We start from the raw sequence: 27,561 nt of genomic DNA, 5'->3' as shown, positions 1-27,561 counted from the left end.
CGCAAGTTATAATTTCCGATGCCGTAAAAATCACCGTCAGCTGTTTGAACCGTTTTGGTGATATGTGCAGTTGGATTTCACTTTACGTGACCAGATATTCGGATTTTTTTTATCTTTTTCAGTTGTAATTCCTATTTTTTAAGGAGATTGCTAAGCGATTTTTTGTTTCTCTGCACCCTAAAGAATTCTTGACCTCGGGTACTACCTGCGTATGCTTTATTAAACAGGCCTTAAGTGTGTTTTAGAGCAAACGCGAGTCGTAAATTTTGAAGGTGCGCAATTTGAAGTTGAGAACCTTTCAGCTCATCTCGTCATAGAGCAAACTGGACACACTATTATCAATGTTGCTTTACTGGTAGAAATCGGAGCCTTGTACAACATAAAGCACATGAAAGTTGACTGAAAGAAATGTACAATTTCGTTATCGGCATGTGTGTTTCATTTCGCTTTATTGGCTGAATTTTATCGAAGAAATAAATAACAAAGAGACAGCTTGTTGTTTGATCCTAGTTTCGAAGCATCTAACAATGTGTTAACTTATAGACGACGTCCTTTTTACATCCATTCAACGTTGCATCAATGTAAAAAGGGCGGATTTTGTTCGCTTTAGTTGTCCGAGCCGCACACTTGTCTCCTTGATGTACTTCTGCTAACCGTGCAGGGTACATGCTTTCAATGTTTCAAAACTAATATCTGACCTAATTGTGATTTTTTTTCGTGCTAGGCAACGATTGTTTATCAAGGGTGTTTCATATTTACGATTTTCAAAAAGCCTGGGGTAAGATATTGTCGGGTTTTAAATAAAAAGTTTAACACCCACAATTTAGCTTATAATTACGTCATGAAGATGTAGGGCGTTCCCTTGTTGAAGTTCCAAATATCGAAGATTTTGACGTACTTCCAAAAACTACTTATCGTAGAGTGACAAAATTAGTGTCTGAGTGCACAGAAGAGATATTTCCTATCAACACTTCGAAGAGATGAAAAACGTGTCTGAAGCAAAAAACGTTTTTGGGTAATTTTTTCAAGATAAATGAGTAAAAAAAATAGATGAATGCAATCCAGTCGTACCAACTTCATAAAGAACACGATTGGTCAAAAATCTTAACTGTTGATGTACAGTCTCAAGTTCGTCTTCCATCTCTGAGATGTGTCACAAGAAATGTCTTTTCTGCGCATGTTGACACCAATTTTGTCACTGTACGATAAGTAGTTTTCGAAATACGTCAAAACTCCGGATGTTTAAAGGCCGTTAAAGGTTGTGCAGTGCACAACCTTAAAAACTTTCACATGGTTAATTGTTATAGATTCTACTATGTACTAAGAAAAACAAAGCGGTGAGGAAAAAAGATTGTGGTTTACGAAAACGAGAGAATAGGGAGACTTACATTTAGAAATTGGTCTTTTTATTCTCTCGTTTTTATAAATCGCACTCGTTTTTTTTCTTCCCGTTATATGCTTTTGTTTGTTAAATCTATGACCATCTTAAAGTTTTTATCGGGGCAATATTTTTCTGACGTCATGATGAGCCGAAACTTCATTCCTCGAGTTTACGCTGAAAAGCCTCCTACATCAGGCAACAGGATATTAGAAAATATGAAACACCTCACTGTTTATATAACGCGCAAAAATTACTTCAAATTTAAAAGTTCTGAAGACGTGAGCACAACCTTCCTCAGAGAGCAAATCAGTTTTGATTGGTTTGCTGTTCATGTATCGTCTAGTTTGAAAAATGCCGTCTCATGAGCGCATCGCTTCGCAAAGATTTCATATCGACGTTGATGCAACGTAAAAAAAAGCAACCGTGTGTCCCGCCAGGCTTTCGACATTATGTGTATTGAAAAGACAGAAATAGATCAATTTACAAGCGTTTTTGCCATATTTGCAAAAATACGGATGCGTACCCCGGTTCAGGTTTTGTTGTTTTCACGTCTATGTGACGTGCAAAGACGTTAGATAGACGTAAAAATACAACAAAATATTCACCCCGGATACAGTGAGTGGGTAACGATCAGCCGTACAAACACGGAAATACAAAAAAGACAAAACACAGTTATTACCACACGCACATGCTAACAGGTTTTTACAAAACAGCTTTGTCTTAGTCGTAACCGCTGTCCATATGTACAACGAAATATCGCAAACTTCAAAAAAGATACATAATGAGTTTTGATTTCTACCAAAGGGGCCCGTCTTGAAAGTTTTTCTTTTTCAATTGAGCTTCACGAGAAAACGTCAGCTAGTTTCCCCAGTACTGGGCTGTGGTGTTGCCGAACGGAGCCTTTGTGGCGGTCTTACCCATTGGGTTGGAGGCCTAAACAAAGTTTGGTTTAGAGCTTGTGCCAAATGCAATATCAAAGCAGACAATCAAAATCTCAAATATTTAATTAAAAACGCAAGATTTCATAAGAAATATGTTGCATTTGTGAATTTTTTTTTACCAAAGCTTGAAAATGGAAAGCGTTTTTGAGGGCATTGTATTCAATTTGCAAGAAAAAAAAAATGACGCAGCCAGAGACTAAGCGATAAGCATTGTAGGGAAATGCCAATTTTGCGGATTACAGCTTCCAGCAGACAGGCAACAAATTAGCAGGCTGCAATGCTTTCACAGTAATTAAAAGATGGAAGAGTTGTCGTTACCTGAGAGCGTTGTGAACCAACCGTCTGTCCAGCATCGCCATGCTGTGGCATATGTAGATGGATTTGAGAATGTTGATGGGTCGGTAGCATGGTCATGAACTGGGTTTGGTTGTACGGATTCACTCCAGGTCCGGCCCCACTGTTTGCAGCGGCCATGGCAGCCGTCAGCGTCTAGTAAAAAGGACAATTTAATCACTTTTAAAATTTCTTGGCTATTTATATCATACGGTCCAGCATAGATTACAACGTGACACGTATGTCAAGGTGCATGGACGTTTGACTCTTTAGGCAAGAATACCTTTGCAGTTTTAAAAAGTTCAATTGCAAAAAAAAACATTTTAAAGGGAAGCATCGGCACAGCGTCGAAAGGTATCTGAGTACGTGCTTTGGATACAACATAATTACAAATCTAACTATGTAAAGTTCTCATGCGTGCACAATTAATAGATCAAACATTGCAAAAACTGTGGACAATAGGCCTACATCCTGAGCGTCCACCAAGTGTGGTGTGTAACTGTAACGAGATCTGACTGAAGTAAAACAGGATAGCACTTAAGTTTTGGGTTTTCCCCAACAAAAATCAACCGAGTGTAAGTACGTGAGCATGGTGACCAATGATAAGAATTGCAATCACGCCACGATTAGGTTTTCGGCCATTGAAACTTATAGCAGCTCAATGTGAAGTCACTAAAGCGATTTAATCGTACCTGAAGATTGAAAGCCGGAGGGGGAGTGTTAGTGTGGTGATGGAAAGCCTGCTGCTGCTTCTCGTACGGTTGCTGCAATGTGAAACGTTGTAAGGTGCTGGAAGCGGTTGCTGACCTTGCTCAAGGAAACACATTTCCAATAGAAACACAAAGAAACCACGTTTTCAACAGGAATGCGTATAATCCGTATATGCGGAAAATTAAACATTAACGAATGGACCACTGAGACCTCAAGAAGAAAGCAGCGAACGTCAAAAGCATTCTGAGAAGACCAGTATTTGTTGATTTTAGTGAAAACAGAACAAATTTATTTGTTTCCTAATATAATAAACTCTTACCTGAATACGTTGTTTTAGCAAAAGACAGTTCAACTATATAAACAACTCACCACATGGCCTTTGTTGTATCCTTGTCCTTGAATGTCGTGTAAGTTGCTTGTAGACGACGCGTTGATTGAAGCTGTTGATAAATGTTTGACGATTTTATTCACTACATAAGAACTACTGCATAGTGGACTACCTCGGTGATGAGAAATTTCAAATCCAGAAAACTGCTGTTTTTACATCGTTTCAATGTCTGATGACTATATGAAACGTTATTTATAATAACTCGGATAATACGCCGCGAAAGATAGTGTCCTACACAACAGGAACTCATCAGCTTAAGCCTTGACACAGTTTAAGTTTATTTCAGCAGTTGCCGTTTCTTTTTGTATCACAAAACCAGCAGCTTTATGCCACTGGTTGGATAATGCGCACAGACTTAAAAACATGATTTGCCCTTACACTTTCATAACTCTCAAACCCACACCAATCGTGATAATGCTTAATGAACGTTCACCGTACCTGTCGAGTAAGCGTTAGCAAAACCAGTGGCTGGCTGCTGGAACGCAGCGGTTGTGTTCACTTGATGCTTCGGGGCGTTTGGTACCTAAGAAAAAATAGACGTTGGGTTAGGATTAACGGAAGGATATCTTAGGACTGGACAGAGACTTTGAAAGGTTAATCCTGACGGTTTCACGATGCTTCTGAAGGCTTTGGAGCCACTGACGAAAGTCGCAGGTTCAGACATGGCAGCTAATGGTGCAAAGTTTCTGCGTGTAGTTTAAATATTATTCCTTAAGACTATATGCTGAACGGCGCTAAACAATGAGCTGTTATAAAAAGTACGTTTCTCAACTGGAGATGCCGGGAATCGAACCAACGTTCCCTGATTGTTTCGCTTCGATCACAAAGTGAATAGTTCATCAGCTGAGTTATTAAACCAGGTATGAAGTCAGTAGTAGATTCAGCGTATTGATTCATATTTGAAATGAAACTCTCGATTGAAACACAGTGATCTTTTCGTGTACTTCTTGCAATCAAACTAGTGCTTTGACTTACCGCTGTAGCAGCTGCGAACACGGGAGGATACTGAAAAGCATTGTAATACAATCCGCTGTATCCTGGGTACGCAGCGGGGGCTGCCGCGGGAAGGTTCATGAAAGGCTGGGCCTGGTGTGTTCCTGTCTGGGACACTGGAACGATAAGAAAAGAAAGTTCTAAAACTACGTTAGCGTTTGGTGAGGAAAACCAGTTTCATTTGCGTTGATTTAGCAAGGACTGACGTTGACTCACGCACAGTTATTTTTGAAAATTGAAAAACATGTTTAGAAACAATGTTGTAAATCGATGGTTTTTGTGCAGTTTGCAATGACGGACTTACCTTTCAACTGAGTGTTGTGCTGTCCAGGCGTTGCATGCTGCTGGGGAGCGATGCCTGAGCTAGCAGAGTTCACCATCCCGATGAGTGAAGTCGGACTCGAAGGCTCGCCACGACCAAACTTCCTAAAAAAATATGACGCTTTTTTATTCAATAACCGTTGCAAAGAAGTAATACTAATAAAATTGCATGCTGTTGGTATAAAAACTTTTTTGAAACCATTTTTGATCACGATTTAAGTTCAACGAGGTTGTATTGAAGTTTGCCAGAGCGATCAACCACTCCCCAGTCTGCAAGTACCATATGTGATTGCATGGTTGGTACGGGCAAAGCCAACAAATACAGACCAAAGTTACCTCGTAAGCGCTTCTAGCAACCTCTTTGGAGTGGAAAACACTATAAAAATGAAACTGTGACTACAAAAGGGTAACGAGCCACTGTCACCCACTCACCCTTGCGTTGTGGAGCTTGTGGTCGGTTCTCTGTTCACAGAGGTCGCGTTGGCAGACGGGTTGTTCGCGTTGTACACGTCATAGTAGTTGGGCTGAAGAACAACATGTCGCTGTGCGTTACATTGGGCAAGTTAAGCAGATATATTTTGGACGAGCGACTTCATTCACAGATAACTAAAACCACGTTACAGAAAATGCTTTGCTGCAACGCCCCAGACAGAAAAATCCGTCATTTTTTTTTTATATTTTTTCAACATCTGTTGACGGATTTTGCTGTCTGTGGGTTCACTACTCTTGCCACAAGCAAACAACGACGACAGATCTAACTCAGTCCGCTTGATTAGGTCATGATCAGCAAAGCACCACAGACACACTTGAGGCAAAGCTTACCATTTGATGCACTCTCGACTGCACAGCCATCAGAGGATCAGCAGTGTAGCCGTACAGGGCAGCTGCGTCCGGCTGAAAGTTAAACACAGGTTATGTCAGGTTAAGACCCTTGTTTTTCCAATAGTTAACATCAGTGCAAGCTTTTTGACTATATGCGCAATAACCAACACTGGAAAAAATTAACGCTATGTTATTAAAGCCAGTAATATTAGATTTTATTACACGTGTAGATTTTGTAAAGCTCCAGAGTGAAAAGCTTAGCGATTTGGAAAGTTCTGGACAAACCATTCTTGGTGCAGTGAATTCGTTTTTCGGCATAATGATTTTAAGTCGGGCAACATTGCATGACGAAAGTGCAAGTGAAACATTTTCTTTCGCAAAAAGTGTGAACCACATCCTTATATTGATATTATTGCACTAACCGTGTATGCTGTCATCAAACCGGGGCCCATGGGAATTCCGTATTGATTAGGCAACATTGGAGGCACGCCTAAGGGAAGATTAGGAGGTCCGGCCTTAGACACAGAACTCGCTGCGGAAGAAGTCTTCATGCCACCTAAAATCAATTACTTTCAAACATACTGAAAAAAAAACCACTTTACTTTAATTAAAGGGAATGTTCCCAAAACGGCATGAACAAAAATATAAAAACCTACTTGAGCTAGCTTGCGGTAAGACGGAACCTCCCAGTGCGTTTCCGATCGAATTTGTGGAAGATGGAGCAGAGGAAGATTGCTGGTGGTTGTGATGCAAGGATGAAGAGAGACCGGTAGACGAGTAGAGGTCACCGCTTGACAAGCGCTTTCCCGGGGATTCAGCTACAGGGGTAGAACTTGACTGTGACGCCATTGAAGGACCAGAAGTGGAACTGGAAGAATAAAAAAGCAGCGTCAGCTACAATCCCTTGCAGGTTAACACAAACGCATGTTCTTTTCATTAGTGCTTTGGCTTTAGCACAAGAAGAAACTAATCTCTTTTCTCAAAAGCCTGTCTCCGAATAAGAAATTTCATCTTGTGCAAATAAACACTTAATATTGAAGAAAAGTCAATTTACTTGTATCCCATGTTCATTGAGCCGTATCCGCCACCTCCACCTAGCGATGTACCAGAAGATGAAGATCCAAGGATGCTGATCGGAGCTGATGCGGATGTTACTTTAGTAGGAGTTCCTCCAGCATGAGGAGTGATGTGGGACTGCGCCAGACCACTGGTTAAAGAAGACATGCAGGTGGACGTTGACCCGGTCTGAAACAAGAAGAGTTTTAGATTAATTGAACATCACGAACTTTTTACATGATGATCACATCCGTGGTGGCTTAAGCAACAAAACTCTTTTCCTTTTTACCAGGAGTCTAACGAATGCAGACTTGTAAAAAGGATGAATTTGCTGGTGGTGTAGAAATCGTGAATGAAAGAAAAGCGTGAAGTTCGTGAAAAAAATGGTGGACAAAATAACCACTTCCGACATTTCGAGCACTGGAAAAGCTAAAACTCACGATGCAAGCAAAGCGTTGTAAAATAATTGAAACTGTGTATGTGAAAGAATGTATTACACATTGAAATCATACGATACTTATGGAGAATACTGACTATGTCTTTTGACGGGGTTCCAGTGATATGCGACATTGGTGACGCCTGGATGCTGCCAGGTAAACTAGACATTGAAACCGGAGACCGCAAACCTCGACCTGAAAAATACGTAATCAACTTAAACCGGTTCTAAGCAGCATAAACCACTTGTTCAGCGAGGTGTGGAGAGGATGATTTCACTCTCGATAGGCAGGCCACACCCTGGACATGAGGATTAATTCATGGCCTGTATAGTGTATATAGTGTGTATATGATGATGAATGCATCACAGTTTACATTAAGATGTTGAAAGTGACGAAGTAACACTTTTCTTTGTCATATCCTAGCACGTGCGCCTGAGTATGACTCTTGATATCAAAGTTTCTACTTCGAACGACGACAATCAAATGATTAACGTTTGAACAGAAACAAACAAAAATTTACCATTCTACGAGCGCAGACAACGTCGCAGACACCTACAAAGCGCAGACTAGTAAGAACAGTCTTCTGGACAAATCATGTATGATCGCAATACTACAAACAGCTGATGCTGAGGACTGTTTGCCCTTCAATGATCTGTTGCAAGCCAAGCATGCAACGGTGATATTGCACGTTAGCAGTGGGGTAGCTTAAGTGGTGCAACTAGCCAATCACAGGTTGAAAGGCAATTAGCATTGCAAGCATATCCACTGCAGAATTGTGCGAACAAGAAAAGTTTGTCGCAAAGATTACGATTTAGCGACATCGTTAGATTGTTTAAATTTTGAATGTTGCACCAACTCAGACAGCAAATCAATCGTTATTTACATTGATTCAACGTCTGCAATCTGTAAAAAAAAACGGTTGATTTGCTGCCTGGGAAGTTACTGGATAAGGAACCGGGTGGGCACCTGCAGGGTTTGAATGATCCATGTGTTGCTGGGGTTGTTGTCCTAACGATGACGAGGTATAGAACGAATGGACTGGAGTGTTCATGCTGAAATAACGTAAAAACGTGGACTTTTGGTTTTGTAAGTTTTAACTTCAAATGCCTTAATATATAAGTTTGTTACCGTTTAATCATCACACTAGCAAAGGAGTCATTATCTTGCTGTGGATTCTATTCATGTTCAGACACCATGTTGTTTTACAGGAAATGCTTCACGTGATCAAAAAGATCAAAGCCTAAAATATGGAAAGGCAGGCCCAGTTCAAAAAACGTTTCGCAAACACAACTGTCTTCTTCAGTGTTATTCAACTACTGCAGCAGAAAACTCGATCTAGTGAAACGCTCGAACGCACAGCAGCGGATAATACAGAATAGATAGTTATTGGTTGTTTTTCTAGTAAATACGGAAAACAAGAAACTGAAATACTTCAGAACAACTTTTAAAGCGACTTTTCGACACGAAAGAAATTGAACCATGAGCTGACTGGACGTCTTGCTAAATACATGTTAAAAAAACGTCACTAAAAACTATTCCTTGAACAATTTCTTTTGACGCGGAGAAAATTCAAAACTAAATTACCTTTGCGACTGATCCCCGGATGATTCAGGGAACAATCCACTCATTGGGATGTTGCCTCCACCAACATTCGATCCGGTGCCGTAAGAACCTCCGGAGGAAGAGAGGTCGGTGGACTGTTTAGTGTTTCCCGCTAATGCTCCTAAACCTGCTCCAGAAGATGTGGCTGTAGATAGACCTTGAGGGTGGGAGATTCCAGGAGGACCTCGCAATGGTTCATTCGACTTCATTGCTTGAAAAATATGAACATAGTCATAAAGCTTATTGAAACAAACCCTTTTTTTGACTGCGTAAATTAAGACCTCGTAAAAAAAGCAGAGAAAAAAAAACAAACAAAATCAGTCAGGTTTGTAAACTTGTGTGAGTTATTGATGAAACTTCCGCTGCCGTGAAGACAACGTCTCACTATCTTATTTAAATAACCAGTAGTTATTATCATAAAGACATAACCCAGCAACAACACTACATTTAACATTATAAAAACAAAAAACAATAAGCTAACGTACTTACTGTTTTTTTTGTTTTTATAATGTTAAATGTAGTGTTGTTGCTGGGTTATGTCTGTTTATGGTTTAAATAAATTATCTCTCTATCCAAATTGTAGTAGTTATTATATGCAAAACTTTCATGACATGCTTGCTTTGAAAAAAATTATAACCCAGACACCAAAATCTGTCAGTTTTACATTGATTCAACGTCTGCAGACTCATTTTTACATCAATTTAACGTCTGCAAATGTTGAATCAAAGTAAAAATGACGGATTTTGACGTGGGAATCCAGCTGGAGGGAAGATGAAAAGTTTGAAAACAGATAGCTCCATTGATGAATTGAACTTTTAACAAAAGTTTGTAACGGTACGAGGATAACCACACGTCGGCGGCCATGCTACCAACGTGTTGAATGCAATAACTTCAGATTTTGTAGGCTGGAAAATAATGTCAGTGCTCCACCAGCTTGGCAGATGAAAGGAAGTAAAACACGCACCATACATACCATCCGGATACCGCTGAGACGTGTGAAGAGGAGCGGAGGTGGATGTAGCATCGTTCGATTGAAGGCTCGGATCGGTGACAGTCCTCGTCTATAAGGAAGATATTTACAACAAAAACATTCGAACTTGATTGATGAGATGGAAAGCAAGATAAAACACTATTTGAAACAGTTGGAGTTTTCCCTGTGTCGCGATGCAAACCGAACCATCAATAGCTTTTCATTACAACGTAAGTACAACGTTACTTAACGTATGCAGATGTTCAATCAAAGTAAAAACAAGAGAGTGGTTTGCTGTCAGGAAAAAGATACCGTACTATCACAAGCACATAGCTGACCTGCTGAGTCTGGTTGGTCATTTGCGATGAGAACATAGACGAGTCGTCCATGGTGCCAGTTGTCATGTGACTCATCAAGGATGAAGGCGCAGACATGGCACTGAATGAAAGATAAAGGTTGGGTTCGATAAGACGATTGAGGAAAGGTCATTTTATCCAGTTTGTGAGGACAACTTGAAACGCTGTTGATCATCTTATAACAATCCGTGTTCAACAGCAGAACGAGATACACTTGCTTGTGCAGACATTAAATGGCGAAGCTACACCAACGAAGCCAAGTTATGACGAGGCACAAACTCCGTCTTCCTGTAACTATCACACATCTTTGATAAGGTATGTTTGACAGACTGTAGACCAACTTATAAAGACAAATGGAGTAAGCTGATATGAGCATGTGCTCAGGAAGGTAGAAAACAGTTTTCTACGAAAGGCAATGACTTTGAAGGTAGATGGGAAAAAGCAATGGGGACGTACAAAAAGAGCAGATGAGACACGCAAGGCAAGGTCTAGAGGAGAAGGAAGATGCGATAGATAGAATGAGATGGAGAAAGGAGGGAAGACAATCGCTGAGAAGCAGGAATCGGCCAATTTCACTAATGGGGAGAAAACCGAATGTGGATGATGATGATGCCCGCCACTTGAACACTGCATCATGTAGGTCCACTGCCTCTTACATCCATCTGCATGATAGAAAAGCCATTCAACTGGGTAAGTACAGTCGTTACGACACATACTTGTTATTAAACAAGCTGTTCTGTGACGTAGCCAACCCCGCTCCAGTAACGGGACCGCTCTGGTTGTTGAACTCGGCGGCTGATGATGTAGGAGCGCTGTCATCCACCCCGAACTGGAGGTCGAACTTGGATGACTCGTGGTAGCCACTGCTGCCCGATCCAGGCATTTCGACGGCAGACGCAGGGATCTGGAAGAAAAATCCTTTTAAAAAATGCTACGACATCGAACACCTTTCAACGTCAAGTTAGAAGGGACTTGATATTCTGAAAAAGTCCCTTTCCTGCGCACGTAAGCTCCTAAGCCGAAAAGGTCTTGTTGTTAGGACATATCAAAGCAGAAACTCTATACAGATGTTGTCTTATTAGTGCTTGCTACCTTGGATGGCGCGGTCGCAGTCTTCTTTCGTTGCTTATTCAGCATCTTCGCCGGCTGCGGAGCACCGAATGACAACGTGTTTGGCCCCATGGGTTCTTGCGGGTGCAATCCCGGGGGCCCAGATCGGGTCACCGCGGCATCGGCTGGGTCACTATTCACCGGGGGCAAGCCAAGCTGAAAAAATTTCAGTTAATCTCTGGTGAAAGTTTCAGATATTTTCCAATCCTTTCTTTTGCAATTTTTTTTGGCTGATTTACATTGTTTTTTAATAAATTACCGGGCGTTAAAAAACGGAAACTTTTACTGGTTGGAGTCTTGTGGAGTTTCTTTACGATTACAATACAATTTACATTCAACAACAACATCATCCTCACCGAGGCCTTCACCGCCTCAGTAGCTTCCCGCTGCTGTGCTTGAGAAAAGTTTCTGTAATTCGAACCTGTGGCTGAGTCAGCTTGGTTCTCGCTCTGAAGAAATAACGTTAAATATTGTTTAATTTATGTCAGCATATCAAACATCAAGAAATAAAACAGAGTAACCTTAGCGGGTTTAACATGCTTTATTCCATACTTTTAAGGTTACTCTGTTTTATTTCTCTATGGTTCAACAAAGCAAACTCTCTACCAAAGCTTTATTATCAAAAATCAATTAAGAAGTATTGCATGGCAGTGGCACAAATGTTATCAACAGGCTGTCGTCCCAGCTTGCACAAGTTGCAACGTTTGCGTCCTATCAACGTCTGGAAACAAAAAGGTGAAGTAAAAAATAGCAAACCCACTAGCTGGAATGTCTAATGAACAACAATCAAGAGAACAGCAGCTTCACACGATTGTAATTTATCGTACAAGTCACGTTTACACTTCACTAGTAGACATCTACATCTTTACATCACTACCAGCAGAACAGCAGAACGAGATACACTTGCTTGTGCAGACATTAAATGGCGAAGCTACACCAACGAAGCCAAGTTATGACGAGGCACAAACTCCGTCTTCCAAGTTCTTTACATCACTATGTATTATGCTGAAGTAAGATACGACTTGACTACTGCGTTCAATTACAAACGTTCGAAATGTAAAAAACAACATTTTTTACCTTCATCAACATAGCACTCTATAAGATTTAAAAATACGACGCCCAGTCAGCAAATCTAGCCTTTTTAGATCGATGCAAAAAAAAGAACTGATTTGCTCGTTGAGCGGTAACAAAAATTGAATTTAAAACGAACAGCTTGAATTTAAAACTTGAAAACTTGAATTTAAAACGAACAGCTCCGTCAGAAAGCCTGGCTGGTTCTTACCGGTTTAATTGAAGTAAACGCCGACTTGGTTAGTTCTGACATGGGACCTAAAATCGTATTTTGCTCTGAAGAATTGAATTGTTCCGCAAACGAACCAAGCAGACTGGAGGAGTTGCCTTCGGAATTATCCGATACCAGTTTCCCGTTGTACTGCGAGAAGGACCTGCAACAATTCCAATAAACAATTAACGGCACCTTTACAACCATCAAAAATGACACAAAGATCAACAAAACTAAAGATGTCCTGAGTCGGACTCAGCGTAGGGCAACCACTATTTTATAGTCTCTTCGCTACACAACTGCTTCAAGCGCAGTGCAGTATACGTCACAGCAGGGGACTTCCCTTCTGGTAATCGATTGGCACAGCCCTTTTTGAAAGCTAAGGAGTAAATCTGCAGATATCAGACTCTTTGGCATTGACTTCATCCTGGTGTCAAATCAAGACAGAATTGCATTCCAGAAAAAAGTGGACAAAAGTTAAAAAAATAGTATACGTCATATTAACCGGAAGATAACGACCACTAAGTGATTGGGTGAGTAGATTCTCTTCCTTCTGGAGGTGTGGTTCACCAAGAACTAACAGCTTAGTTATACAAACCTTATTATATCCAAGAAGTGCCACAGAATAGCCATTGTGAAGCAGAACCGGTCACTTATCACAACGCTTTACGCAAATTAAACAACAAAACTGTACCAACTAAAACTGTACTCGGGAACAATAAACTTATGTCAATTGAAAAAATTTTCCAAGCTTGGACATTATTCAAACGTGTTAGCTTGTGAGTTTAAAAAGTACGTTGCAAATGTCGTCAATGTCCATCGTCCAATGTCAACCTCTATCAAATAACATGATGCGTTCTACTGGTGCAAACTAAGCTGAACTATCACAAGATGTATCAAGTGATAATCTGCTTTCATTCCGACGTTTCGTCAATCAGACACGACTGACTTCTTCAAGGAGCTAGACCAGGTAGTGACTACCTGTCTGGCATGGCAAAACACAAGACTATGTTGCTGAAATCAGCTAAACAGTAAACATGCAAAATGAAAATTCAACTTCTAGACAAAAAAAATTATCGCTTGCAAAACTTTGAAACTAGAAAAAAGGTTTATCAAATTTATTTAGTTTAAATGTTAACGATCAACAAGAAACTTGATTTCAGAAAACATGGTCCCGTGTTTTGCCATGTCAGACAGGTAGTCACTATCTGGTCCAGCTCCTTGAAGAAGTCAGTCGTGTCTGATTGACGAAACGTCGGAATAAAAGCAGATTGTCACTTTATACATTTTGTGATAGTTCAGCTTAGTTTGCACCAGTAGAACGCATCATGTCATTTCACTAAATGCCTTGTGAACATCCTCATGCAATTTCCATCTTTATCTAATCACTTACGATTCTGTCGTTCGAGAGTTGTAGTGACCAATAGCAGAGGAATTGTTGGCTGATGAGGAGCTCACTTGACGCTCGTAAGCGCCGAATAACCTTGACTGCGACTCCATGTCGTTGACAGGCTTGCTATCACTGAAGAGCGAGTTAGACTGTAACAAATCAACAGAGATGGTAAGTTGTACAATGTACAATTGTACATGCAGTGCTAACTGTTTCTAGCAAAAGTTGTTGTCCGTGAATGCTTTTAGAGCTCAGCAACTCAAAACACTTTTCTTCAAAAAATGACATCTTTCCCAAAGGTTTGATATATTCAAAACAAGTTTTCCTTCTTTTGGATGACGTATTTTGTTTCGTTTCTTTTTTTTTATGTCAAAATAGAGACCTGAATGCAATGCCTTTTCCCAACGATTTGAATAATATGACGAATCACGAAGTAATTAAAACTGAGAATAGTTTGAACGAGAAGACCTCCACGACAGTCATTTGCATACCTGTCCCTGTTGTTGTAGTTGCTGTATCACGGACGGCGTCGAGTGTTGGTTGGAACCACTGTTATTGAACACCATGCCCGACTGGCCGATCAAACCGTCGGTACCGATCTGCTGCTGGTACGAGGAGCCCGATTCTGGCAACGCACCTGTCGGGACGGTGAAGAAAATGTTAAGTTCGATCAGGAGAAGTTTGAAACCGAAAATTACCTTATTAATCAGGCATCATTGGAGTTTGGTCGTGACTTCTGATTCCAAATACAACTTTTGTATTGCATTAAAAGTATGAAGATTCATGCACTACGTACTCTTTTAATTTCCTTCAATAACTCTACCAGAATGTGTGGTCATACTTATGACATCATATATTTAATGGTTTTAAACAAAAAAAAATAATGCCGTTAAAATTTTGGGCAAAACAATGAAATCCGAATTTAGATTTCAAGCTATCACATATTATAGAAGATTGAAGTTTGGTGTGCAGTTATGCACGCAGTTGACAGTCATCGAACTAACTTCGGAAGCTGGAGTTTTGTTAAATTAACTAACATAGGCGAAAATATAACTTAAAATATTTCCGGTCAATTTCTCAATATCTCTTTAGTTAATATTGATACAATTTCAAATTTTTCACAATTTCAATATTACATTTCAAAAGAGTTTCGATTCTCATCTTAAAAAGAACAAAAAATGGTGTTGTCTGCTCATCTCGAAATGATCCATAAAATTTAGTTAACCAGTGTGAAGCAAGAGCTAGTTTAAATCTTTTTCTTGACTTCCTGAGACACTTAATGTTCATTCTATAAACAGCAAAATCCGTCATTTCTACATTGATTCAATGTCTGCAGACGTTGAATCAATGTAAAAATGGCGGAATTTTCTGTCTGGGTCCACACTCTGTTGATTCGGCAATGACTATAATCTTGTCAGTTCTATTTCTAGTGTTGAAAATTAACCACTCTGAGTTTGAGAATGAAGGCAATCCTATGAAGGATGTTGAGCTTGAAGATGCAAAAGTTATCTTGCTATGAACAGCATGAGTTGAACGTCGTTAACTTTTGACGCTTGTGAGAAAATAGAAATTCTTGGCCGCTCGTTTTTGATCGCCACGCCTAGTGAGATTGAAGGAACGCAATACGCATTGAAAACAAATATGCAAATCTGGAACAAGAGATCGCAGTTGCAAACTCGGAGATTCAAACAGCTCATTTCAAGCTATTGGAACTGTTAAGAGTTTTCTTCTGGTAAAAAATGTTGAAGACGATGCATGCATACCACACTTCAAAGTGTCTTGACTGAAACAAAGATCTTCACAAACAATACACAATCTTAAATTTCCCAGAATTTTGTATGCGGTTATTACAAAATCTAAAAGCACAGTTTTCGGATTCAACACCACAGCCCAACATGGTTCACGTGGCTCTGCTGCTACGAAAATAATGAACACGAAAGACAACTGCGAAAACAAATGGCGTACCTCCATGATTTTTCTTAAACAGAGCACCCAGGTCAATCCGCTCACCCATTTGGGGAGTTGCTCCTGAAGTCGCAATGCTGTTCGTCTGCAGGGGCAAAGACCCAGAGATGGGGGGTGAAATCAATGTGTTTTGTGATTGAAACACTTTGGTTTCAAGAAGCTAAAAACAGTGCAAAAGAAATGTTTTTGTTTACTAAATTTCTTTGTCGTGCTGCCGCTGATGTTGCATTATTTAACTTTTGAATAACCTTTGAAGATTGAGGTTTTCTGAGAGAAATATTAACCTAGTCAGTAGTCATACAGGGCAACAGTAAACTAGACAATGACACTTTAAAAACGTATAGTATATTACTGAATTATAATCGGGTAGCAGTTGTAGGCAAATGATTGGGTATAAACGTGCCACAATGCATAGTAACTCTATGTAACAATTTACGTCATCATTCCAACTCTCCACTCCCCAATCATTCGTTGGCTCATTCTTTTTGTCGGCTTGCTTCTGTGCGTCATCGTTCGACCACGTTCCAACCTGAACACAAGTTTCCAGCTGGAAAAAGTTGCTCTTTTTGCATTGATACAACGTCTGCAGACGCTGCATCAATGCAAAAAGGGAAAATTTCGCTATCTACATCGTAGGCAACAAAACTACCGTCATACGTCATGCAAATAATACAACAGAACTTTCGTTCTCGAACGCAAACGTCGTCAAAGAACTGCTCAACCTTTTACAAACATCAAATGTCCGTCGAGTGTGTCTTGTCTGCCGCTTATCTTTGAACGCAGGTCAACAATTTGAAAGCAACTTTCTGGTGCATAAACAAAATGATTGTTTTTAGGGTGTATTTGGGTCGCTGAGTTTGAAAATGAAATCCGTTTTCAAGTATCAAATCTGTTTTTTTTTTTTTTTTTGATGTCACACTGATGATTTTTTGTCACACTTTAAAGTGTGATAGCTACTAGTGAAATAAAACAGATTTGATACACAAAAAATGGACTTTATTTTCGGATTCTCCACCCTCAAAAACCCTCCAAATCCTTCTTATCTTTGTTGCACCAAAAATTGTGTTGACCAGTATTTGATCGACTGCTGATGTCGTCCATGAAACTACTGCAAATACACGTCAACATATGGTTTAAACGTTTTATTTGCACAATCAACGACAATGTTCAACTCTTTGGAGTTTTTTTTATTTCAACAATTAGCCCAACAACCAGTACAAGACAATTACTGGATAAATAAAATTGAATAAGTTTTTCATTTAAATTTATAGGCTTCCTCAATCCCCATTCATCTTCAGGCAACGGATTTACATTTAATATGATTAGTTCTTGTTTATATAGATTCGATGTCCGTAGACGTTGAACCAACAAAAAAAAACATCAATTTGCTGGTCGTAGCAAAATTTGCATTTTTTCCAAGTCGGCTCGTGGCCATACAACGACGACTATGCACTGCAGAGAAATAAAGTCCAAACACGTGCCTTGTTACCCTCAGTATTTTACTCACGCATAGGTTACTATACTTCCTGTTCGTACGTATACATTAGGGTGTTTCATTTTTTCACCATTTTTGAAATTCAAAATGCCTGGGGTCCCATCTGGTGGTATTTGGGGAAAAAAGTTTACACTCTTAATTTTTTTCAATTATGACGTCATATTGAGGTGGTCCACGAGGTTTGAAATTTTTTGGCCTCAAAATCTCGAAATTTGGCCGTATCTCCGGAACCGCTCACCATAGATCGACAAAATTAGTATCAAAATGAGCAGAAGGGTCGGTTTCCTATACCTGATGTATAGAATATTAAGGTCTATCTGCTTCAGAAAAAAAGTTATTTCAAAAAATCTGATTTTCAGTCTATTTTCTCCTGATGAACAGAGATCAGGTGATCAAGATAAAAGTTTTTCTGTATTTTTCCACTCTTGGAAGCTGTTATTGCGTAATAATAGTTGGTGTTAAGGTTCCAGTACTAGGCTTGTCTAGTCTTGCTATCTGGTAAAGCAAAGCCCCATCTTGCATTGCTCCGGGACTCTTCTTGGCGCCGTCCACAAAAGAAATGACATGGGAAAGATATATTTCGTTTATGTGGAACATGCATTAAAGGGTATGAATATCATGACCAACTTCATCATTAAAATAATTGACGAGTCTGGACTTTTTTCCTGTGTTGAGAGTAGTCGTATCAGCCATGACTGAATATACTTGGGATAGGTGAACTCTGCAAGCCTCCTGGATGATGGTGCCAAAAATCAGTTCCGCAGTGACCGACACACTGTTGGAAAAAGATTTAGCAGCAAGCACACTTTCGTGCTTCATACCATTATCAAAAAGTTGGCCCAAGAAAACGTATCGATCTATTTTATCGACAACGCGCCCATCATAACATAACTGCATGGCAGAAGCTGAGTTGAGAAGGTTCTTACTTTCCATCAGAGACTTTTCTCTCGTTTTTGTCGTTGGCGGTATACTGTCGAAGGTGATGCAGCATTGCAGCTACTTGATCTTTTCCAAGAACCGAGCTCATAAGATCTGACTGCTGGCGTACCGAAGTCATCCTACGATCAGCAAGTGCACAACTTCTATCATTTATGGAAAAAGAATGTACTTTCTTGTACACTTTTCCCCAAACAGCTGGTTTCAGAGGCTCGTATTCCTTATCATCTTCCCAATTCATATCACCATCAGAGTAGCTTTCGCTACTGTGTAGACATCTAACTACTTCATTTCTTTTTCTCTGTTTCAAACATAGTAGTGCCGATGCTTTGGCAGATTGTATGCCAGAAGTGCTAGGTTTCTCTGTTTGCTCAGCCCTGGAAGACCAGCTTTGTTCTATATGCCAGCTACATCTTTCAGCAGTTCATCTTCCAAATCTTTGAAATGGGGTATTTTCTTCAAAAACTTAGGAAGTTTCGGCTACTTTCTTCAAGTAAAAATAGTGACTGACTATATCTGAATTAAGGGGAAGCACATTTCTCTCCAATTCCTTGAAGTTTTGCATCGACTTACTAATACCTGACCTTAATGCCATAATGACACTTAATCTAAAGCAGGTGAGCAGCATACCTCTTCCTCAACGGTTACATTAATATTGTAATAGTAATACCTTCAAATTACCATTTCATCTCTTGCAAAACGAACAAGGACTATTATTACTCAATAGCAGCTTCCAAGATGGAAAAATACAGAAAAATTTCTTATCTTGATCACCTGAAATCTGTTCATCAGGAGAAAACAGACTGAAAATCAGATTTTTTGAAATAACTTTTTTTCTGAAGCACATAGACCTTAATATTCTCTATATCAGGTATAGGAAACCGACCCTTCTGCGCATTTTGATACTAATTTTGTCGATCTATGATAAGTGGTTCCTGAGATACGGCCAAATTTCGAGATTTTGACTCCCAAAAATTTCAAACCTCGTGGACCACCTCAATATGACGTCATAATTGAAAAAAATTTGGGGTGTAAACTTTTCCCCCCAAATACCACCAGATGGGACCCCAGGCATTTTGAATTTCAAAAATGGTGAAAAAATGAAACACCCTAGTATACATATTACATAAGTCATATCACAACAGTTGCTGTGAAGGTAAGCACCAACAAGGACCAACACGGCAAGTATTTATAGAATGTCTTCTTTTAAATACAGTGCATTCTAAATGCTCATAATCAAAGCTCGTGAAGACAGGTTTTTGAATTGATATTTTTAGATCACAAAAACTTGTATTCCAAAATTGGTCTTTTTACACTGCACTTACTCTACGTCTCTAGCTAAAATTACCTACCCAAATAATAGGGACCCGTCACCCATATCCCATAAACAGTTTTTCGCTGTGTCAAAAACGAAGTGCATCAACATACCTCCAGTGTACCCCAGTCTTCTTCGCCACCAGGCCACAACTGTGAGGACTCGGCCGTGTAGGTTGTGTTTGAATTTGTGAACGTGCCAAAGCCTTCTGTATGGTCGTATTGATTGTCCGATGACTGGTTGTTTCCGTATTCCCCACGATTTTGGTTATACCTCCTAAGAAACCATTCGATTTTTCAACCAAAACAAATATACTTGGATTCAACGTACTTACAACGTTTGAAGATTACCTAGACAGAAATGGAACTGTGTTTTTACACTGATTCCACGTCTGCAGACGTTGAGTCAATGTAAACAACGATTTATTTGCTGTCTGGACAAGTACTGTGCTCAGACTGAAGTTTTTCCTTAACTGGAAAAAGCTGCCACTTTCCTCACACTTTTAGCGTGCACAGTGCAATAAGATGGAAGTGCACTACACGGCCCGTAATGCTTCACGTTTATTTCACACGCCCAGCAACTTTGTGTGAATCGTGTGTCTGGTGTTTACAACAAGAGAATTGATGTTTGTGATGTTATTGTATATGCTTAGCGCGTACAATGAATAGCGCGTGCAAGCACCTGTAGGTGCATAGTCGTTTACATATCCTACTGTAGGATGTCAAATTAAGTGACGTCACACATTATGCACGCTAGCAAAAATGTCAAAATTGGCGCCATCAACTCTTGCCAGCTGGATGGCAACGCTATGCGGCAGTTTTCTTTTACACAACGTACCGTATCGAATTGATAACAGCTTGTTAATTCTTGTTCCTGTTTCTATTGAACTAAGACAATACAAAAGTTCTTTTAGAGCAATGGAGCAGAATAATAAAAAATTATCAAAAACAACTCAAGTCACTGAAAAGAAAATCCCATCGAGGTACCACCCAGTACCCACTGGTACCCAGACAGCAAATCAGTCCTTTTTTACATTGATGTAACGTCGCCTGGTTAAGTAAGTAGGCTATGCCACTAGTATCCGTTTCAATAAGTCTATCAACAAAATATCCAACGATACTCCACAAAATGATTGCCATAGCCTATTGATATGTGTGCAACACTTTATCAAAGTTTTTACCCAAATCGTCTTGGTCCTCGGCCAGGCTGTCGCCCTCCTCTTCCAGAGCCTCCCCGGCCTCTTCCTCTTCTTCCTCCTCTTTGGCGTTCCCGACTTTCAGATCCTCCTCTGTTATCATCATCTGTTCTTCTGTCTTGTTCACTTGATTTACCACCTTCACAAAATCCCGAGAACAGGACAGATTAAATTAGCTTCGCTTGAACGACTTTACTTCGATTCAACGTTTACAGACGTTGAATCGATGTAAAAATGACAGATTACACAAATTGGATGCAAACGCTAACCAAATGTGCAAAATCACAATTAAAGAGCGTGCATGAAATACAACCAAACAGAATATTTCAGTCTCGTGAATACTTTCCAATACAAAATACACTGAGTGTAGGTCACGAACGGGACGCTGTCAAGAAATCAAACTTTCCAGCATTTGTTTAAAGACAAACGCCTGACAGTGATTGTGGCAGCACAACAAAAGCAATGCTTTCAACAATTTATCTTACCTCTGTTCCTTGAGGTTTTCCCTCGCCCTCTGCCTTTCGAGTTACTCTTTTCCCAGTTTCCACTAGATGGCGGCGTATCGTCTTTAAATTCGTCATCAAATGTGTCAGCACCACGAGTAGCAGTTTGAGCGTTTTTGTTTTTCTTCCGTCCGGCCGTTTCCCATTCACTTGACTATTACAACAACAACAACAACAAAAACATTGAGCAAATGTATGAACTTCGTATTTCATGCGGAGTCTTCTCGAATCGTTTAGGTACCTGCCAAATGGGTGCGCACACCGCAACGTCAGGATATATCTAGGTGCTATTTCCAATAAAGTCTATTTCATTAAGTGCTTGATGGAAATACTGCAGTCTGCAGACTATGGCGTACCGTACACAGGGCTTTTTCAAGGGGGAGGAGGAGCTTTTAAATTTTTTTTAAACAAAAACAAATTAAAAAAAAAAAACATAATTGCTAATTATATATATATAACCAGCAAGTTATGTTGTATCAGATTAGCATAACGAAATTGGCTTACTCAACCCAGTGAGCCACGCGTATTGAGAGTACATTCAATAGCGTATGCAGGATTTTGCTACTGGGGGAGGAGGCAATTGATATAATTTGACAAAATGATTATGAGTGTAATTTGACACACCGAATGGCACCTAGTTATCCTGACGCCAGAGCACGCACCTATTTGGCAGGCACCTAACTGCCTGCACCTAAAAGATGTGGATTGTGGACTCATAATATTGATTTTCAAGATGAGGCCAGGGATATCAAGATGAGGCCAGGGATATCTTGACGGGTCCACGTCTTTTAGAAACAGGCAGTTAGGCGCCGGTCAAATAGGCGCGCACACTGTGGCGTCTGGATATTTAGGTGCGGAGCACTGTGGCGCCCGTTCATTTAGGTGCTATTTCTAGTAAAGTCTATGTAAAGTGTTAACAGTAAAGTGTTAACACTAGTGTTGACACTAGTGTTTACACAGTGTCAAGACATCCCTGGATGAGGCATAAACATAACTTTTAAACAGAAAGAATAAGCAAAATTGAATCATCACCTTTTTAAAGATCAGTTACCAAACATTTGTTGAAAAAATTAAAACAATGTCATAACAATTATTAAAATTATAAAAATTAATTCCATTAAAATTGTAAGAAGCCCAAGTCCTTTTGCAGAGTTGCTTTACTTTTGGGTAGAGAAGGTGATGCTTTTTTTTCGTAAACTTCAGAGTAGCGTTTGGATTTGTATGGAATTGATGGAAACGTGCTTTGACAAATTGAAGAAACACGTTGAAGATAAAAGTCTGCTTTAAAAATGCTCGATTACAACATACCTGCTGAACTGAGTTTTCTAATATCAGTTCAATTGCTCTGTTTGTGTCATTATTTGCATCATATAGCGCTGTCCTTGCACTGTCTTCTGTTGCACCAGTAATCTCAATTATCTGAAATATTTATCAAGCTTTTAAACCAAAAGCAAAGTCTGAAATAAAAAATGAACCATCCTGCTTAACTGCTTTGTGGTAACTCACATAGGCTATACCAAGAAAAAATCTTTCTTTAGGAACAGATTTACAAAAACAATAAAGAAAATTTGAAAATTCATTGCGGAGAAATTTATACCTTATCAACACTATTTCGCAATTCAATGTCTTCATCGTGCTCATTACTGCTAATAATCTGTGCTAAGCGAATTTCTTCTGCAGTAGCCTGCAAAACAAAACATAGCTTGTTATAATATATGTATATATATTAAAGATAACAAAAGTTAAATAGTTTTTAGGTGAATGTAGAAATTTTTATAGGCAGGCACACAAACTTTGCATTACCACAAAAAAATCATAATAATATTAACAAATATAATATATATACTCGTAAGTGCATGTGGGTTTAATATTATGCATTTTGTATTATTGGGGTGTTCAATTTCGATTTTCGATTCGATTTTGATTAAGGTGATATTCGAAATTCGTTTTTCGTATCGGACATATTCGAAATTATAGCCGCCCTTTCGACTGAAGAGGTTGAAAGTAACTCGAGTGGCGCAAAATCTGTCTTGTCACATTTTGCAAGCGAAAAAAGACTTCGACGCATGCGCATCGTCGATCACGTGACTATCACACGCTCTCGCGGGTCCAACGGCCAGTCCTGCACCAGGGATGCCAGGTTGGCATTTTTAATGCCAAATTTCACAAATTTCTCTCAAGCATGAAGATAGCTAGGTTGTGCAATAGCAGAAAGTGTAGGCTTAAAGTAAAAAGTAAAGTGTAGTAAAGTGTAGGCCGTAAAGTGTAGGCCGTAAAGTAAAGTGTAAAGTAAAGTGTAGGCCGTAAAGTAAAAAATTTAAATGGGCAAAATCATTATAATTGTAGCTGATTTGTAGCTGATTTGTTGTAGCTGATTTGCTGCCTGGGACATAGCAAAAATCTACCATTTTGTGTCGATTCAATGTCATCAGATGTTAAATACACCCAAAAACAACATAATTTGCTACGTAGACGGAGTGTGCGTTTAGCTTTATGCGCTTGAAAACATACTCAATGTCGCTTTCGAGTCGAAACCTCTGCATTGAAATGTCGCGGCAATGAATCGCTCGCTGTGAAAATGAACTTGAAGTGTTTGGGATCCCAGCGACCTCGGCTTCAGCCGAGCGATCGTTTTTAAAAGCTGGCCTGACCGTCACGAAGCTGAGATCCCGACTGATGGGTGACCATGTCGCTTGTGTTCTTTAACACCAACATGGGCCTGGAGCTGTAGACGTTATTTTGTGTTCTTTTTTCTCAAATTTTTTTCGCGTTTTCTAGCGAATTTTCATGTCGTTTCTTTCAATAAAATCACATTTTGCAGTGTGGTGAATAGTTGTGATATTCGAAATCGAAATTCGGAAATCGAAAATAAACTGAATTTCGAATATTCAAATAATCGAAATCGAACACCCCTAGGCATCACACATAGAGCTGGAAATAAATTTGATGTAAAAGTTTGCGAATAACAAGATGCACTGCATTTAAAAACATAGATACCGGTACAGTAAAACAACTTAGAAAATACTTGTAAAAACTAATCTGATTGTATCTTTCTTGAGACATCGTGATATAATAGACTCTCTAGTCTCTACCACAGCTTCACGATATAATAATTCAAGTATAAAATGTGCCAGATATAAATATCACAAAATACATACATGTGTCTGTTTCTGAGCATTTCCAGAAGATTTATCTTTACGCTGAGTTCGAGAACTTGCAACCACTGACATGGTTCGCTTATGTACAAATATATACACCTCAAATAAACCTGCATTAACAAATACCTGTTTTGAAAATGATTTAATTAATATATACACAGATTGCACAGTGTGCACACGTCACATAAGCAAACATTGAATGCATTTTGCAAATAGAATTTTTGTCATTGCTATAATAATTTTTTAGTTTAATTTTATGATTTGGTGAACATTGAACATCATTAGTATTACTGGTATTACATCTTACGGCCAGTCGGCCAGTGTGAGGAAATTTTGTATTAAATTTTAACAATAGTAATTATATAAATATGTTTGAGGGACAACATTGTCATAACATGTTTAAAGGATGACATTGGCAGCAACCTTCACTGGTTCATGTGCCTTTTGCAAGAGATGACAGTGATGTCACTCATTTGAAATTGGCACATACAGTAATTACTTTACTACAGATAAAATCGGTTAATAGTATCAGCAATTTGATTTGTTTAACCAATTTGCTCAAGAAAAGAGGTTTATTGTGATCAGGCATTATTGCTGGGTATGTGCGATGTGCTAACTTACTTGCATTGGGCATTGGAACTGTGTGGTTTAAGCCTACACCTGTTCACAAGTCTAATTAAACTCGGAGGAGTTTAGTAGTGGTTTGTCATACAACGCAATACATTGTCAGCGATCGGTTCTACAACCAAACCAAAGCATTTTGCCGCAAACTGCACCAATCGGACTCCTTTTATCTTATTGATCTCTGTGACGAGAACGATCTCTGTCATAGGACAAAGTCTGACCACCTGCGTTTGTGTTTCAAGTCCAAGTGTGCTAAGATTAGATCTTTGTGGCATGATGTCTTGGGCATGGGATCACAGGATGCTTTTCTTTTAATGGCATGCATCCGTATGATGATCTTACTTTCTTTAATTTGCTTTTGCACATGGCAGACAGTTATGAAAATGAAAAAAGGAACATTCTCCTTTCGCTTACCAGTAAACATTTGTCATGTGACTCATTCTCTTGGTCCAAATGTTTGTAAGCAAAGATAATGATACGACTAAATCAGTGGTTTCCAAACTTTGTTTAAGCACAACACAAGACACAGAGAACATGTATATAGCCTATAAACAATTTCAGCACTGTATTGTTTTTGCAGTCTTTGTCTGCTATAAACAAGACACAGACAACAAGTTGTAGAGCTGTCTACTATAGTTCGACTTGCAATTGATTGAGTTTCGCTTTTAGCAGCATGATCGTTGCTTACTTTACAGTGTAGATCAGTGATTCCCAAAATGTAGATCAGCCGGAGATTCTCAAGTGTGCCGCGGCGCGAATCTTTTTGGAGAAGAAATGTATGAATATTTAAAATAAGCCATGCAGACAAGCAAATACGACTTAAAAGCGCTCTATAACTGCTTCAATAGATGATAAATAAGCACACGTAACGATGAAACCAATTATGGCATTGCCGATACAGGAGGGTAATTGCCACGTCATAAATTTAGTTTCTAATACTGTAGTCCCCAAACTACAAAGAATGTTTGACTTTTTTAAGGGTTTTATTTATTTAGATCTCAGTTTATATAAATTTATGATCCTAAATACCAAGCTATTTATGGAAAAGTTTTTTGATTAAGCTAGTACATCCAAATAAAAAGAGACAGCACAGCAAAAGCCTAAGCGTAAATATAAAAAAGAAAACGTTCAGCACGGGCTAACGGGGTTACTGCTTCAGGATCAGAAGATAACCAACAACCTTTCTGCATTATCTGCAATAAAGCCTTATCTAATGAGTCGCTTGTTTCCAGTAAACTTAGCAGACATTTGGAGAAAAATCTTCCAACATTGAAGGATAAACTAAAAGGATATTTTGCAAACCTAAAAGTCCCAAACAAGCAGGCAAAGATCATGAATAGCTACCTCAAGAAGCAGGAAAAAGGATTGATTGCAAGTTACAAAGTGGCACACTTGTTGGCGAAACGAAAAAAAGCACACGGATGTAGAATCAGTAATTGGACCAGCATTAGCCATTGTTGTTGAAGAAATGCTTGGTAGTGCTGCCCCGGAAAAAGTTGGAGTTCCGTTGTTAAATAACACAATTTCACAAAGCATAGAAGAGCTATCCTCAGATTTAAAGGATCAAGTTTGCGACCACTTTGATGCTACAGACAAAGAGCTGTCTGTACTAACTACTATGGTGTTTCCAAGTTAACAAATCTACTGACATAACTGGGAAATCTCATCTGCTGGCTTTTATTCGTTTCATTAACTATAAAACATTGGTAAATGAATGTTTGTTTTGCAAAGAAATGAAGGACACAATCAAAGGAGAAGACATATTCAAATTGGTAGGTGAAAATATTTTGCTTTCTGAGTTGAAATGGAGTAACTGCGTGAGCGTTTGTACTGATGGTTGTCCTACAATGCAATGGGGGAAATAAAGGTCTCGAAGAAAGTCTGTGATTCGTTTCCCGCTCTTAATGAATCAACTCATAAACAAGAAATCATTCCGCAAATCGTGAGCACATTGTCTGGACTTCAGCTTGCACTGCAGCATTACTTTCCACCATTTGGAAGCAACGAAGCAAGCAATTTCTGCAGAAGAACAGCTCATTGATTACGAAACTCGTTTTTTCAAACACTGTTTCCACAAAAAAAACTTGGATGAGTTTTGGTTGTCTGCTTCCAAATCCTATTCCATGATCGGTGCAAAAGCAATCAAAATTATAGTGCAATTTGCATCTTCATGTCTGTTTGAACATGGCTTTTCTGTTATGACTGAAATTAAAAGCTGTAATCGAGAAAGACTGCTTGGAATTGACGATGAAATGCGGGTATATTTTTCAACAATGC

At 39.2% G+C, this 27,561-nt stretch overlaps 1 protein-coding gene across 3 annotated transcripts; it reads right to left on the bottom strand.

Moving 5' to 3' along the window:
• Nucleotides 1-333: 333 nt before the first annotated feature.
• Nucleotides 334-24,782, bottom strand: LOC145775250 (uncharacterized). 3 transcript variants are annotated; one of them, XM_082586503.1, is made up of 31 exons: nt 24,661-24,782; nt 23,100-23,186; nt 22,811-22,921; nt 21,485-21,656; nt 20,985-21,138; nt 19,918-20,080; nt 16,495-16,587; nt 16,059-16,218; nt 14,585-14,730; nt 14,097-14,242; nt 12,704-12,866; nt 11,778-11,870; nt 11,404-11,577; nt 11,028-11,215; nt 10,294-10,393; nt 9,950-10,046; nt 8,968-9,196; nt 8,350-8,435; nt 7,481-7,578; nt 6,945-7,135; nt 6,547-6,758; nt 6,313-6,446; nt 5,891-5,962; nt 5,501-5,592; nt 5,052-5,173; nt 4,730-4,863; nt 4,193-4,277; nt 3,736-3,806; nt 3,348-3,419; nt 2,641-2,811; nt 334-2,314 (listed from the first exon to the last, which is right to left on the bottom strand). In XM_082586503.1, exons 1-31 carry the CDS (start codon nt 24,730-24,732, stop codon nt 2,240-2,242), a joined length of 3,963 nt encoding a protein of 1,320 aa, XP_082442629.1. In that variant the 5' UTR covers nt 24,733-24,782; the 3' UTR covers nt 334-2,239. The 3 variants fall into 3 exon arrangements, with proteins under 3 accessions (XP_082442629.1, XP_082442630.1, XP_082442631.1); XM_082586504.1 differs by having other exon boundaries at nt 9,959-10,046; XM_082586505.1 differs by having other exon boundaries at nt 16,104-16,218.
• Between the last annotated feature and the right edge of the window lie 2,779 nt (nt 24,783-27,561).

This window comes from Aplidium turbinatum, chromosome 8 (genome assembly GCF_918807975.1).
Source record: "Aplidium turbinatum chromosome 8, kaAplTurb1.1, whole genome shotgun sequence".
Lineage (NCBI taxonomy): Eukaryota > Metazoa > Chordata > Ascidiacea > Aplousobranchia > Polyclinidae > Aplidium > Aplidium turbinatum.
Note: the sequence above shows the minus strand (reverse complement) of the source record. Positions and strands in the feature narration are given on the sequence as shown.